The sequence below is a fragment of the Rhyacophila brunnea genome, unplaced genomic scaffold, assembly GCF_057557595.1.
Source record: "Rhyacophila brunnea isolate RB1 unplaced genomic scaffold, BYU_Rbru_1.0 scaffold_13, whole genome shotgun sequence".
In the NCBI taxonomy this organism is placed as follows: Eukaryota; Metazoa; Arthropoda; class Insecta; order Trichoptera; family Rhyacophilidae; genus Rhyacophila; species Rhyacophila brunnea.
In genome coordinates this window covers 17,494,785-17,511,457 of record NW_028232785.1, presented here as the reverse complement: position 1 = coordinate 17,511,457, position 16,673 = coordinate 17,494,785, and the positions used below count along the sequence as shown (strand labels likewise).

Below are 16,673 nucleotides of genomic sequence, written 5' to 3'. Positions count from 1 at the left end.
CATGTGGATAAAATGCATTTTTATTATTATCACATGTTAGATAAGCACTTATTTTAAAAACTTGTGTATTAAATTGAAACACATGCACTCTTCCGAGTACCTACCTACTTAGCTAACATAAAACTATAACACAAAATTATAAACATTTTATTTCAATTGCGAACATTTTTTCGATCGATATAAATAATGCGTCGTGTCCCATCACTAGTTAAAATAATGACTATGCGAATTCATAGAAATATATGGGGGAAGTGTGACACAAAACATAGGCACACTTACCCCACGCGTTTACTTTCGTGGGGAAAGAGTGTTTACTCGATTGAAGCTTTAAAATGCTTATCAATAAGTAAAACGATAACAACACGTGAAGCAGGGTATCAAAATTTTACAACCATAATGTGCAGAGTTCGGTCATTTTAAAAAATAGTTAAGTAACAGCTACCATCTCACTCGTCGACTTTAAAATGTTGTCTGGAGAATAATCCATGTAGTCGCTTCAAAAAACATGGTATCGACACCATTTCTGATTATTTTTATAAATCGGTGACTTTGCTATCACCTTTCCATAGATGGCATCATCCAATTTGTAGTAGATACTGAGATATCTTAGTAGCTACACTTACCCCAAAGTTACACTTATCCCTACTCACCTTAAATATGTAGGTAATAAAATAAACTTTTTTTGGTTTGTAATTACAAACTGAGTTCCTATTTGTGTTTTTTTATTTAACAGTTTTATCTAAACAATAATACCTACTATGTTATCTTAATATATAGAACAATACGTGAAAACAAGACCATATTTTTTATTCCAAGATTTGCCTAATTGCTATAAACTGATTTATGTTTATTTTTCAAAATATTGTAATCTTTGTCTTATTAAAAATAAAGTACTTACTTCGTTCTATTTGCATTATTCTTTCTTACTCTGAATCCTAATAAAGTTTTTATTGCGGGAACTTTTTATAATGAAAATACGTTTATCATACATAAATAATTGGTTGTAAGCTGAAGTATTGATAAAAAAATACTCAGTAGGGCTAAACGAATATTTTCACGTACCTACCTACCTCCTTTCATCCTATTCATGCTTCCTTTGTCATAATATTGTTTGAACAATGACAATACCTGTAGATTTTTATCTTTCCTTTCATTGTTTTTAAACGGCTATTGTCATACTATCTAGCTTAGTCTATCGTCAAGCCTAACGCCTGCTCTGCTACTTTAGTCTATACCTGCTAGGTACCCAACGTGTTGCAGTGTTGCGAACCGTACTATAATTATAGTATTTGTACTATAATTTTCGTCTGCGTACTATGCACGATATATAACAGGTATAGTAGGTACGCCCAAAATACTATAATTTTGAGAAATCAGAAAAAAAGTTGCCAATAGAAGAAAAACAACGCCGAAATAATCCGTGAGAAGCAAAAAAATAAATAATCCCCATGTCAAAAAAAAGGTGACGTTAATTACTTAACACAGCGATTTCCAAACTGGAAGGCGCGGAGTGTTGCTAAGGGAGGCGTGAAAAGTTTAACTCAATTAATGTAGCCACAGGTTTGCAGTTTGCAAATGCATAGTTTATAAAACGGCCGCTAGTAAGTTATAAACTATACAAAAAAACAGTCCTATAAAAGGTTGTTTGCAAACCTTTCTGCAAAAATATGGACACTAATTTTATAATCCTTCACTTCTATACTATTGTGAAGCGCAATGGCTATCTCGTAAAAAATGAAATAAAAGGTCAAATTAATCATAACGTTGAAATTTGAGGCAAATTTGTTTAGGAACAATAATTTTGTTGGTAAACTTGTCTACTTGGTTGAAATTAAAAATAAATTGAGTGAATAAATCAATCCAAGGTCCACTAATGCATTCACTGATTTAAAACGACAAAGTGAATGTATTCATAAAAAATTGGAGCTTAGGAAATCAAAATAACAAAAAAAAATGTTCGCCATGTCTCCACTTTTTAAATGATTTCTACGCCAGATATATTGAAACAAACAAAAATCTATTTACTGGGTTCTTGGTTAGTTTGCTATTGCACTTTTCACATTATTTTATTAATAGTAAAAAAAGTTCCGAAAAAATGACCCGGAGGGTCCGCTTCAGGATGTGGGGTCCATGATAGAATCCATTTGTCAATGAACGAAGATGAAATAAAGTTCATTTGAATTTGAAGGGTAATTAACCTTCATGGATATTATGTGTTAAAAAAAAAAACAAGTTGTTAATTGAGCCTTTGCCCGGAATAACGTTGTATCCAATAATATTCTTGTTTTGAGAAAAATGGAAAAAAATTAAACCAGTTATGTTTTTTAACATTTTATATTTTAAATACAATAAACATACAATTATTAGAGTTTTAAATGTAAAGTGGTGAGAAAGGCAATTAAATTTGAATTAATTTCAAAAAATATAGTAAATTAGTGGAAAAATGTTGTAAATATATGAAAATTTCACATACACCATTATTCCGCAAAATGTATTTTATTTATTCTGCTTCACTCAATAGTGCCTTAAAAAAAGGCAGCATGCTTATATAACATGAATTCACACATGTCATTGGGGTCTTTGAGCTTAGAATTATCTTCGTCTGCTTTCTGAACATAGGTAGCGTCTGACATTTGACTCTCAATACACGAGACGAGATGATGACTTTGTCCATTGTGATTCAGCAACCTGAATGCTAATTGAATATTAATTGTCTTGATATTAAAATCGAGAACACATCCCGGATTCAATTTTTTTCTGGCACAAACGCGGCCTTGCAAAATAGAACTAGGAACGATTAAAAAATCGAAACGGTATTAGATTAAGAAAGGTACATACAATTAATTACATTAATTACAAGTTAAATATATAGAGCACTATAATGCCAGCATTATTATCAAAACAACATTTCCAATGACAATATGGATAAATCAATTGAATACAAGCGATTAACGTTCGACATATTAATAATACCTATGTCGAAACATAATTTTATTCATGAGATCAATAGAACTGACAAATGTTATACAACATTATTCCACAAAACTCTTTCGACGGTTCAAAATTGCAAGTTAAATAATATTTTTTCTGGATAAATACTCTTTTCCTACATCCTTCCTACAGCTTCCTAGCTTGGATATTTTTCCAGTTTAAAACATTAGATGTCCGTTTTCTTCCCTTATTTAATATATACCGCATACACAACGTTCTTACACAAACCAATAACTTTAAAATGCTGCCACAGGCCTAAATATTTTTTCTTTGCCATACTACCTACCTTAAACGACACATAAAAACATACCCAACATTATTCCATCAATAACTCAACATTGATAATTTTGTTGGATAGGTACAACATTATTCCGGGCAACGGCTCAATTACCCCACGTTTAATTTTTTGAAAATGCAGAAAATTATTGGTCACTCAACGCGTACTATACTTTTTGCCGAAATACTATAATTTTGAAGGCACTGTATTAAAATTCCACTTTCAAAATATGGAAACACTGGCTCAGTGTTGCCAAACGTACTATAATTATAGTATTTGTACTATAATTTTCGTCTGCGTACTATGTACGATATGAAACAGGTATAGTACGCCCAAAATACTATAATTTTGAGAAATCGGAAAAAAGTTGCTAATAGAAGAAAAACAATGCCAAAATAATCCGTGAACAGCAAAAAAAAAAATAATCCCCATGTCTAAAAAAAGGTTACGTTAATTACTTAAGACAGCGATTTCTTAACTGGTAGGCGCGGAGTATTGCAAAGGGAGACGCGAAAAGTTTAACATAATTAATGTAGCCACAGGTTTGCAATTTGCAAATGCATAGTTTATAAAACGGCCACTAGTTATAAACTACACAAAAAATAACCTTCTGCAAATATGGAGACTAATTTTATAATCCCTCACTTCTATACTATTGTGAAGCGCAATAGCTATCTCGTAAAAAAATGAAATAAAAGGGTCAAAATCATAATGTTGAAAATTGATGCAAATTTATTTAGGAACGATAATTTTGTTGTTAAACTTGTCTATTTAAAATTTGAGTGAATAAATTAATCCATGGACCACTAATGCATTCACTGATTTAAAACGACAAAGTGAAGGCATTCATAAAAAATTGGAGCTTAGGAAATCAAAATGACAAAAAAAAAGTTCGCCATGTCTCCACTTTTAAATGAAATCTACGCCAGATATATTGAAGCAAACAAAAAGCTATTTACTGAGTTCTTGGTTAGTTTGCTATGCACTTGTCACAGTATTTAATTAATAGCAAAAAAAGTAGCCCGCGGGGCTGTTTGTTTCGGATATGTTAAATATTTTAAATATGTGATTGAAAAATCTTGACCCGGGAGGGTCCGCTTCAGGATGTGGAGTCCATGATAGAATCCATTTGTCAATGAACGAAGATTAATTTGGATTGACTACTATTGAAATTGATTATGCTAATAAACATGCACATTCGTCAAAAAATAATGTAATATAAATAGTAAAACCTTGTTTATTTTTTTTTCATTTTTGTATTCGTAAGTAGGTACAGTGTTGACCATTTAAAAAGGTTTCTGTATCATTTAATGAAATAAGGGGGGGGCGCCTAGATTGGATTTGTTTTAAAGGGATGCGCAGTAACATAAAGTTTGGAAACCACTGACTTAACATTTGAATTTTGTCTAAAAACGATACGTTAATTACTCTTCATGGATATTTTGTATAAAAAAAAAGAAGACGTTAATTACCCCACGTTTAATTTTTTTGAAAATGCAGAAAATTATGGTCACTCAACGCGTACTATATGTTTTGCCAAAATACTATAATTTTGAAGGCACTGTACTATAATTCCACTTTCAAAATATGGCAACACTGCACTGGCTACGTATAATATTGTCTATGATTGTCTCCAATCTCGAATTGGTATCTCGTACGTGCTTTCACAAAATGGATATCAAACAAGAGCTCGATGAAAGTGAAACTGATGGCACTGATCATTTGTATGATCTACCCATTGAAAATTATGAAAATACAAACACTCAGGACGTTAATACTTACATAAAGGAAGACAATGGCGATGACAGCATTTTTGAGGTTAGCATTTTCTGTCATTTGTTGGTGTGCCACATCAAAATAATGATTTTAAAAGGTAAATTGTATTGCGCATTATAGGTCGATTGGCGTTTTATGCCAAAGTTTATCTAGTAGTTAGTTTGGATGGAGTCATGGGTTTTTCACTGGGATTGGTTTTTATTCAGTTTGGCGTGATCAGGAAGAGAGCTGTAGTTATTTTACAACGCTTTTCTTAGCTCGTATTTTTATTTGTCTGGTGGTTCTTTGTCCGGTACAAATCTTGCAATCGATTTTTAACTAACTTCCCAACTAGCTAGACATTTGAAACTTTTAGAATATATCAGAACACGATTCCAATACATTTTTTTAACACTTTTAGCCATCTTTATGTAGACTTGATATCATTTTCAGTTAATTCTGTTTTGTATGAAAAGTTATTTCGGCACCATTATTGGTTGCTAGGGGTCTGGGGTCCTTGCAACTAAATTATTAATATATACGTGCGTTACTATGAAAATCAATATGACATGTCAAAATGACATTTCAGTATTATTTCTATCAAGTAGGTACTTACAATTTTTTTTTTGATCGTTTAAGCTAGTCAAGTCAAGTTTATATGATACAACAGAAAATTTAAAAACGTTGTCCTTATATAAAAAAATTCTTTTTATATTGTAATTATTTATGTTTTATTTAGATTGTTACAGTAAAAATAACACACTGTACTTATTTATTCAGCGTAGTAAGATCCCGTTAGATTGAAAAAATGTAAAAATATACTATTTTGAAGATTTTTTAGAATAATTATAATAGTGATTGTATAAATAATTAATACGATTCAATTCGAGCTATCGCTAATAGAACCAGTCGGGACAATGGCGGGCGCCGACATTTATCCATTGCCACCTGCGAATTGAGAATCGTACACAATCTAACGTAACCCAGGAACAAACAAAAGTCCAGTGCAAGAAGTGGGTTCTCATTATTTCTAGATTTCTTAAGTGGATTGTAGTAGAATTAGAATAGAGCAAGATTGTTTATGGAAAAGCTCGCCTACCAGCGGCGTGTTTCATTTATGAAAATGACGTACTTATCCGATTCGTCAGAAAATTTAAAAGGGGGCCTCTGAAAGAAGAGTTAAAACCTGTAAGAAAGTTAATAAATATTGAAATTTTAATAAACTATGCGTATTTCTTACTAACTGACAGTACAATTTAATATAACCTTAATCACAACAGAATTCTTCAATTTATAATTTTAAAATTTTATTTTATTTGAATCTCATATTTTTGGCCATTGTTCACTCGTTATAAAAAAATATGTTCGGGTAGGTTATAATTTAAAATATACGTTAAGGTTCATTTTATTGCCCCCCCCCCAGCCAAAAACGAAAATAATACAAATTGTTAAATGCATGTCTGTCTTCTTCTCAGTCAGAACCTTGTGACTCACGATCTTGCTTGGATTATTTGACTGTCACATAGTCTTTTCAACGGGTTGCGCCCAATTTTCTCGGCATTCTAGGACAAGCAAGGCCTTTGACTTTTCTAAATTGCTGCAGCTATCTGTGGCATTCAATTTTTACTTTAATATTCCGATACGGCAAATGTCTAAGAGAAAAGACATCATGGATAACACAAATGGGACATAAACGATTCAAATAATTATGACATTTAAGCCATACGCACTCGATAGCCTTTTGTGGATTGCTACAGCTCGAAATCAGGTAAATAGATGAATATCCGTATAGTTATTCCTGAAAAGTGTGAAGTATTTGGGTATGAAATATATAGTATTACCTAGCACGAAATCGTTTAAAATTCCAAATTAGTAATCTAACCACAAATTTAAAAACAACAAACATATCCCCGAAAAATATCACTAAATAAATATTTCGCCAACGAACACGCATAATTCAGTATCGATACGACATCAGAGGAGAGATAAACACCTCTCCCGTGCGGCGTGACGGGCGAATGCTTGATTCCAAGCCAAACAAGTGCGTAACCGCTAATATTGTGTAAACCCAACCATGTGATGTGTAAATTAAAGTGTAGTGCAAACCAATTGAATGTTGCGTGCCCTTAAATAACCGACATGCATAACCCCCGCCAATTTAATGTGTTTTAGCACCGATCGTGCGCCCTATAATAACTACAATTTATCTTAGTCATGCTGAATCAATGTATACCCTCATGTATGACTTCAATGTTTTGGATGAATAAATCCAACTCTGCGCGGAGCGTTATCAAATCAAACATCCGTGTTATCAATTTCTCCCTAATATAATGTGACTATCCCAATGCCTTTCTCTAATCCCCAAGATACCAGGACTTCGCTCATCACACCACTCGAGTTCGTCGTCCTGCAGGTATTAGTAGGTACCTTAAAAAGTGCGATATTATAAGTTGACGTAGGAAGTGACAGTTAGTAGATTTGATTAACTCTGCCCCATTCCATCGTCTTAAGAATCCATAATAAAATACTTACTATAGTTAATTTTTCAAAATGAACCCCGGTAAACAGTCTTTCTGTGTGCATGATAAATCTAATCATCTATTATTCTTACAGAACACAAAATCAGACCCTGCCAATATTAAATATGAGGCCGATTTTCAACATGTAGACTTCAAGGACGAGTTTTTAGAAGACACAGAACGCTCAATCAATTATGAAGAACCTCAACCCGGTTGCTCATACTCTGAATACAAGCCAGTTAATCAGGTAGACACTACTGAATCTATATAAAGTTAATTTTAAATACCCTCTGTTCATCCTAGAAACTTTATCTATGAATTGCGAGACGATTATGAACCTATAATGGACGTCATCTAGATTCTAGGTGATATTAAATCCTTTTGATAAAAATAAGATGCCCTGCGGAATACAATATTATATGGAATACATATAGCTCAATTGGTACAGCCACCGCCATCTTTAGATTAATAAAGCCTGAGCATAACTTTTTGCACAAGCAATGAGTGGTCCACTGCCATACTACATATTTATTGAGTTTACTTGCGAGCAGAGTCTGGTATTCTATAATGACTGAAGAGTATAAATAAGTTATTAGTTGTTGTTGTTTAGAATCGACTGTCACATTGACAAACGTCCCTGTGTAAGTATTATGATATTTTTATACACAGAATAACTTTACTTACTTTGATCGTCACTTCCAATTATTAATAACACATAACCACTAAATTAGAAAAACTCCAAGGTCTCTAAGGTAAAATCTGAAATTAAGAATACTCCGATAAGTGAACACGACAGACGCGTCAGTATGAGCACTCTATAGGCAATTACTGGTCATTCATAGACAACGGGAGGGGTAAAACGTAGGACCAGTCGTGTAATGTATCGGCTTCCTTCTTCAGTGGGCAATGGTACAGCACATGTACGGGTATCTTAAAAGTGCGGGCTTAGATTCCGCACGGCATTGTATTTTTTTCGGAAACACTTTTACAGTTATATAGTTCTCTGAGGTGTTTTAAATTTATCTGGATAATAAATACTATCTTTGCAGCGATTGGCGTTGGCTATAAGTTTGCATAATTTCTCGGTACTATTTCACGTACCTAACAACCTGTCGTGGAAATTTCGAGGGTATACTGACAGAACGCATTATTTCAGTTTTTGCTGTTTTTCTGTTTTAAATGCCAAAATGTATACAATTTTACGCTCTACGTCCTGATAAAACGCAAAAAGGCATAGGACAAAAAAAAACATTTATTGTTATTTTTTTATTCTGATAGAAAGTATGATAATGACCTAATGCGTTCTGCGTATACAAAATACAGAACTTGTAACATGTCGTAGGTATATTGTGTTTGCCATAAAGGTTCGTCTTTATAATTCAGAAAAAATGTTTTTAAATCATAAAAAAATCTACGTGGGAGAACGCTTTGAAAAAAAATTAAAGTTCTTTTTGCGATTATCTCAGAACTTGTTTTAATGAGTTAATGCTTTCTGTCAGTATACCCTCTACATTATATAATAATATGTATCTCGTTCTCTGCGGTGCGTAATTAACTAAAAATGCGTCAATGATATTGAGCTACTTTACAAGCTGTTTGTTGGCGAAATTAAAAGCGGGCGATTCAGCCACTGCGACTGTGATGATGACATACAAAAATTTACCATTCGCTGAGAAGTCAAGAAGCTAGCGACTATTTTGACAGAACGTAGTTCGTTTTTTACCGGGAGGTCGCTACTACGCTCTACTGCGTAGACACATTAGGCCCACACGCCGGCGTGTAGCGTGTAAAGTTGACCGGTTTTCAACTTTTCACTGTAGATTGTTTACAATCTGATTGTTAGCTTGTTCAATGATGACACTGGGCGACTTTACAGGCATATTGTAAATTCGCCAACAAGCAGCTCGTGAAGTAGCTCAATGTCATTTACGCTTTACTAACCTCCCGCCAGATACCTGCTCCTTTTATAGAGATAAATTACTCCGCGTTACTCTGCTTCTAATTGGCTAACGGTTGGCATCAAAATTAATGTCCTAATACATAAAATCTTATAGGTATCTACAAATATTTCCAAACATTGAGTATAAATCTTATCAATAATTAATATAAGGTTCTAAGTCAACAACTATTGTTAACTCACAGTTTTTAATTTCATGTGGCATGGTAAAATATAATTGTTATCTATTGTCGAAGGTTCCTGATAATTCATATTGGGAGCAATATATCCGTATTTTCCTAATAATAAGTCGACTCGCACATCGGAACTAGTCTCGCCTAAAAACGTGTCGAATACGTCGATGTGACGTCATCGTTATTTAACGAAACATCATAACACGCGTTGCCAAATGGAGCTTCGCAGATTAATCGAATGCGACTGTTTCGTCTGAAAAAAACATCTGGATGTTGCATCTTTCTCGGGCTTCGAGTCGGAAGGTCGAAGTCACAAAGAAACACATACGAATTTGTCATTCCTATACCGGCTCGCCGATTACCGCATTGAAATATCAATACGTTTCGAAGGCTACGCGCAACTGTCGCTAGATAGATCTGTGAGGTTGTGTCATGCAACACTGGCCAGCCGGTCTCGGAAGTTTCGATTTATGGCTGTCAGGCACACGAGGCGAGTTCTGATATGCGAGCCGGCTAACATGTATTGTCGTTGTAAAAACTGTTAGTTCTAGGTTTTATCACCGTTCATGAAATTTGGCCAAAATAAGCGGCTGCAATAATTAACTGTCAGCAATGAATAAAATGGTTTGATATTTTAGGTTATCGCTGGAATGGCCGTAACGGCCAACGGTGCGAGCCACAACTCGTCGCGGGAGATGATTGATACACAAACTTGTTACAAAGACGTAGAGATTTATGAAAAAGATATTAAAAAAGAACTTGGAAAGAATATTAAAAGATTTACAGATAAAAACATCATCCCTGAAATATTAGTGGCCATTATAAAATTGGAAAAAAAATCTTTTCATAAAGAAAATTTTGTGTGTAGCATATGTTTTGATTTCTTTGGATCATTCGACTTATTGAAGTTGCACAAAGCATTGCATGAAAATACAATGGCGAAAATGAGTAATTCAGTTGCAAAGCAGTATATGTGTGTTAAGTGTAATTACTCCTGCAAACTGTCTGGCAACATGAAGAAACACAAACTGACCCATTTAGTTAAAAAAACATTTATATGTGACACATGTAAATACTCGTGCGTGACCTCAGGTCGAATGAAATCGCATAAAATGACTCATTCTGGTGAAAAGCCATTTAAATGTGATACTTGTAAATACTCATGTGCCCGGTCAGATCAAATGAAATTACATAAAATGACTCATTCTGGTGAAAAGCCATTTAAATGTGATGATTGCAATTACTCATGCAAACAGCCCGGGGACTTGAAAAGACACAGATTGACTCATTCTAATGAAAAACCATTTAAATGCGGTGGTTGCGAATACTCATGTGCAAGATTAGACCAAATGAAATCGCACGAAATGGCTCATTCTGGTGAAAAGCCATTTAAATGTGGTGAATGCAAATACTCATGTGCAAGATTAGACCAAATGAAGTCGCATAAAATAATTCATTCTAATGAAAAACCATTTAAATGTGATCAATGCAATTACTCTAGCAAAACGTCGAAAAACATGAAATTTCACAATATGTCTCATTCTGGACAAATGCCATTTAAATGTGATACATGTAATTATACATGCAAACAGTCTGGGAATATGAAGGTACATAAAACGACTCATTTCAGTGAAAAACCATTTAAATGTGGTGAATGCAAATACTCATGTTCAAGATCAGATCAAATGAAATCGCATAAAATGACGCATTGCGGATTAAAGCCATTTAAATGTGAAACGTGCAATTATTCATGCAAACAGTCCGGGAACATGAAAAGACATAAAATGACTCATTCTGGTGATATGCTATTTAAATGTGATGGATGTAGTTACTCCAGCATACTGTCCGGACAAATGAAGGTTCACAAAAATACTCATTGTAATGAAAAGGCTAATTTAATGTAATGAATGTAATACCTTACTCTTGTATAAGGTCAGGTCAAATGAAATCGCATAAATTGACATCAAACCATTTCAATGTTATAAATACAATTATTCGAGCAAACAATGCCGACACATGAAGGTACACAAAACCTCTCATTCTTCTTATAAGCTATTTAAATGTGATACCTGTAATTGCATATGTGGATGATACATCGGTGTATGTACGCGCGTTAAAAGTTATACTTTTTTGAATTAACAAAACAAAAGTTGTGATAACCTAGATTTTTCGACTAGCTCCTAATTAAGATTAAGATAGAATAGAAAAAGAAGATGGCTGTACCTACTAATTCAGAAACCTTCGCGGGTGAGCGCATAACAACTGACGAAAGTTTCATCGCAATCGGATGAATGGTATAAGAACCATATGAATAAAAGAAAATAGAATGATGAAGAAGATGGTTTTTCTAATTCAGAAACCTCCGAGGTTTGCACACAAAAACTCACCAAAGTTTTATTGTAATCAGATGAATGGTGTAGGAACCATACAAATAAAAGAATATAATATAATAAATATGGTTTTTCTAATTCAGAAACCTTCGCGGGTGTGCACACAACAACTCACCAAAGTTTCATCGCAATAAGATGAATGGTATAGGAACCATACGAAAAAAAGAAGATAGAATGATGAAGAAGGTGGTTTTCTCATTCAGAAACCTTAGTGGGTGTGCACACAACAATTCACAAAAGTTTCATCGCAATCGAATGAATGGTATAGGAGCGCATACGGTACAGCCAAACAACTATTCTATTTTATATATATATAGATAAATCTGTGGCCCTGTGAAGTATGAGGTCGGTACCTATTGTAAATTGTAGGTTGTGCAAAAAGGTGTTAGTAGAAGATTACTTAGATGACGTATACTAATATTAATATACTTTGCGGACTCACCAATGATATTACTATATCATCAAAAGCCGGGGTCAATCCAATGCTGGATGAAGGCCTCCCAAGCTTCTTCCAACCCTCTCGGTCTTGTGTCATTCGCTGCCACGTATTTCCGCCGAAATTAACCAGTTCGTCAATCTAGCAGCTTTTAGGGCGACCCTGTGGCCGTTTCGTGCCCCTTGGGTACCACTGAATGACGGCATTTGTCCAGCGGCCGTCCTTTCGGCGAGCAATGTGCCCCGCCCATTTCTATTCTAGCTGTTTGGCAAAGTCGATTACATCGCATACTCCTGTCTGCTCCCTAATGCATTCGTTTCTTTTACAGTCCTTTCGTGTGATGCCCAATATACACTTCTCCATGCCTCGCTATATACACTTCTCCATGCCTCGCTGTACGACTCTTATCCTTTGGACATTTCTCGTGTTGAGAGTCCATGTCTCGCAGCCATACGTGAGCACGGGTAGCACACATTGGTTGAACACCCTACGCTTAAGACATAATATTATCATAATATATAATACGCAGTAGAACTTTAGCTAACTCAGTTGTCAGTGACTGGTATTAAAATTAAATATATTAAATATTATTAAAATATTTGCGTTATATTATTTTTTTTATATTATTATATATTAAAATATTTGGGTGCAACGGTTGCCGATGGTGGTGGTATTTCTAGTGAGCTTGGAATCCGCATGTTTGTGGCGGGCTCTGCGTTCAACCAACTTGGAGTCGCATGGAGGTCAAGGCTGTATTCTGTGAGGACCAAATGTCGTTTTTTTAACGCGTGCGTGCTACCTGTGCTCCTGTATGGCTGTGAGACATGGTATTTTACTAAGCTTCAAGAGTCTCGCCTTTTGAGCTTTGAAAATCGATGTCTCCGCCGAATCTTAGGGGTACACTAGAACGACCGCGTTACAAACACCCGAGTGAGCAGACACAACAGCCTTCGTTGATTGAAGTTATCACGAAGAGACGATTTACGTGGCTGGGACATGTATTCCGGATGCCGCCAAAGAGTGCGGCACTTCGTACCCTTGTGGCACAGCCTCAAGGGTTCCGTCGTCGTGGCCGGCCCTCCCTCACTCTGCAGCGATGCTACAAAAGCGACCTACGTGCTGCAGGTCTGACATGGCGGGAGGCGCAGGAGTTGGCGATGGACCGAGGGAAGTGGCGCCAACTTGTGCTTGCCCTATGCCCCAATGTTGGGACGAGACAGGGTAGAAAAAGAAGAAAATATTTGCGTAGGATCGGGATGGATAACACACAGTAATAATAATTTACTTTAAATTAAAAGACACATTTGTGCATTAGTGTATCGTTTCTATTTTTCACATTGGTATTTTTTTCACAATTATTGTATTACACTGAGTTTTGTTAAGATAAGTAGATAAAGTTATTAATATTTGTTTATACTATAATTCCCAATAGGCCTCCGTAGAAGTACCTATGGTTATGTCTTTTTAGATGGTGTATAATTTATTATTAATCTATTAATTGAGTTAGCATTTACTTGGTAGAATTCCATTTTACAAGAAATAAAAATATAATTAATATTAAATTCTACAGGTTTTTAAAAGGCCATACCATTAAACAAATAGCCTTAAGTAATGGATAAGCAACATCAATGGTAGATAAAATATTATATAAAAAACAACTTAAATTAGCTAGATCAACAATATACGATAACGTTAAAGATTCAAATCGTTATTACAAGTCCATTGCTTATCACGGCATTATTTCAGACAAAATTTATCAAGAAATTAAGCATAGCGTTAACGAAGCATTCAAAGCTAATAATAATCTAGGATTAAACTTAAAAAATAGTAAAGATAAAATCAACAAACTGGAGAAAAGCGGAGTTTATAAAATAACATGTGGCACATTTAGTCTATGCTACATTGGTCAATCTGGCAGGCCAATAAAAACTCGTTTCGAAGAACACCTTCGGTCTTTCAGGAATGGTAAAACAGATTCTCAGTTTGCTAAACATTTGATATCAAATTCGCATAGCATCGGCAATAATATAACGCCAGAATGTTTGCACATATGTAATAAAGGTCTAAAATTAAATTTACTGGAACAGTTGGAAATAAATCGCGAATTATCCTAAAGTAATCACATAATTAATGTAAATTTGGTAATGCATTCGTCGCCACTATTAAATACAATTTAAACACACGATTAAGACAATTATACTAATAATATTTTAATTGATTAATAATACTCGAACACTGTAATTTTGATAAATTTTGATATTCATTAAAAAACCCACTTAGGGTTTTCAAAGTATTAATAATATTACAATTAATAATAGGTGTACAAATTCATAATATTGCTGGAACGAATAAGAAAATGTATTCTGTCTCTATCTATACACGTATAGTATTTAAGCAAAGGCAAACGGCATATCTGAATAGTCTTGATAATGGCGTTACAACCGAAATAGCTATCGACAAACCTTTTAAAAACCTGTAGAATTTAATATTAATTGTATTTTCATTTCTTATTATTAATCGTAGATGGCCAGCGTGCGGCAACACTGGACCAAATTGTTAAGATCGCAATAATATAACGCCATTTATCCGATATTAACACAATGCTTACGGGCCCTTTTAATAAATTTTGTAATTAACGTGTTAATTTGCATTTGAAAAGTAATTAGCAAAAACACAATTTTATGCTACCCGTAAACATTGGGTTAATATAATCAATTTGTAACTTTCTGTAATTTTCAAAGAAATGCCAGACGTGGTTTCTGGACTCTTAAATTTCCAGACTGAACTGATACATTCAGCCACACAGCTACTGTTTGCGAAGTGTTAGTTTTCGTTTGAAAAACATGACAGATAGAGGAGCTATCTGTAACTCTCTCGGCAATTTCATACATGCGCATATTCTTAATATTAGCCTTATGATTATTTTATAAAAAAAATCTTATTCTAACATCGAGTATATCATTATATAGTATTTTCATCTCGGTCCTTTGCACACCACAATCAAGAATTATTACGATCCTTTTATGAAATAAGTACATTTTTAATTACTGTCATGACACATTACTATTTAAAATTATTTACATGTTATATACTGGCTTATGTTTTAATTAATACAAATTTACACAACAATTCAAACTCATTCATTGTCATTCATACCACCTTACCAGGTTTTTCATCCACGTCTTACTCAAACAGCTTTGAAACGTGAGGACGTGGAACTTAGGATTCGAATAGACTAATGACGATCGGGCAGTAATATGCTAAGAGCGATTTAGAATCTATGATCATATCTATGCCATTCCGCAGTGGCGAAGGGTGACTTTTGGAAAGAGGTAGGCTGTGGAGATCTGATAAAAAGAGCACAATTGTCAGGTATACTTACGAGAATAGTACGATATTTACTACAAATGAATAGGTACACACTAGTAAATGACAACGACACACTATATCAATGAAACTTAAAAAACTTATTGACTACATAAAAATGAGCGATGTGTTTAAATTACGTATTTTTCAAAACATGTATACCCATCAAAAATCATTAGATAAAATTTATTTTTATTTATAAAAATAATCTATACTTACTTATTTATTAATATTCGATTAAACGCCGTTAAATTAATTTTTTTAATTATCTAATTACTAATGATTTTATAGTTATACCCTAGAATAGTATAGTATAACCTAGTTATATTTACGTAGATCACAGTTTATATGTTACAGAATATTATTTGATCAGTTTTAACAAAATGTGCTAATAAATTCATACCTATCTATGATAATTAATATACGTTCATGCGTGCCAATAATTTTCACTGATAATGTTATGAATGTCAAGTGTCATTATTTGATATTAATTTTTATAGAAACGGATGTTTAAGAATTTAGTTGCTATGACCTCATTAGCAACCAATAACAGTAATCTGCATTAATGTCTTTGTTATAGAAAAATAGAAAAGCCTTATTTATATTTAATTCAAAATCTTTGGATTTAACCAGCGCAATACTTAGATTAATAAAGCCTGAGCATAACTTTTTGCACAGGTAACGAGTGGTCTACTGTTTATCTGTCAAAATCCGATCGCAGATTGCTTGACATATTGATTCACCCTTTCAGGTTTCAAATTGAATTATATAAAATTCTCAAATCAAAAACATTAAATATCAATGTTATT

At 33.8% G+C, this 16,673-nt stretch overlaps 1 protein-coding gene across 1 annotated transcript; it reads left to right on the top strand.

Moving 5' to 3' along the window:
• The first annotated feature begins 4,881 nt into the window (after positions 1-4,881).
• Positions 4,882-16,627, top strand: LOC147076725 (uncharacterized). Its single transcript, XM_085941600.1, has 4 exons — positions 4,882-5,086; positions 7,637-7,789; positions 12,827-12,952; positions 16,616-16,627. The coding sequence occupies exons 1-4, from the start codon at positions 4,892-4,894 to the stop codon at positions 16,625-16,627; spliced, it is 486 nt and encodes a 161-aa protein (XP_085797726.1). The 5' UTR covers positions 4,882-4,891.
• Positions 16,628-16,673: the final 46 nt, after the last annotated feature.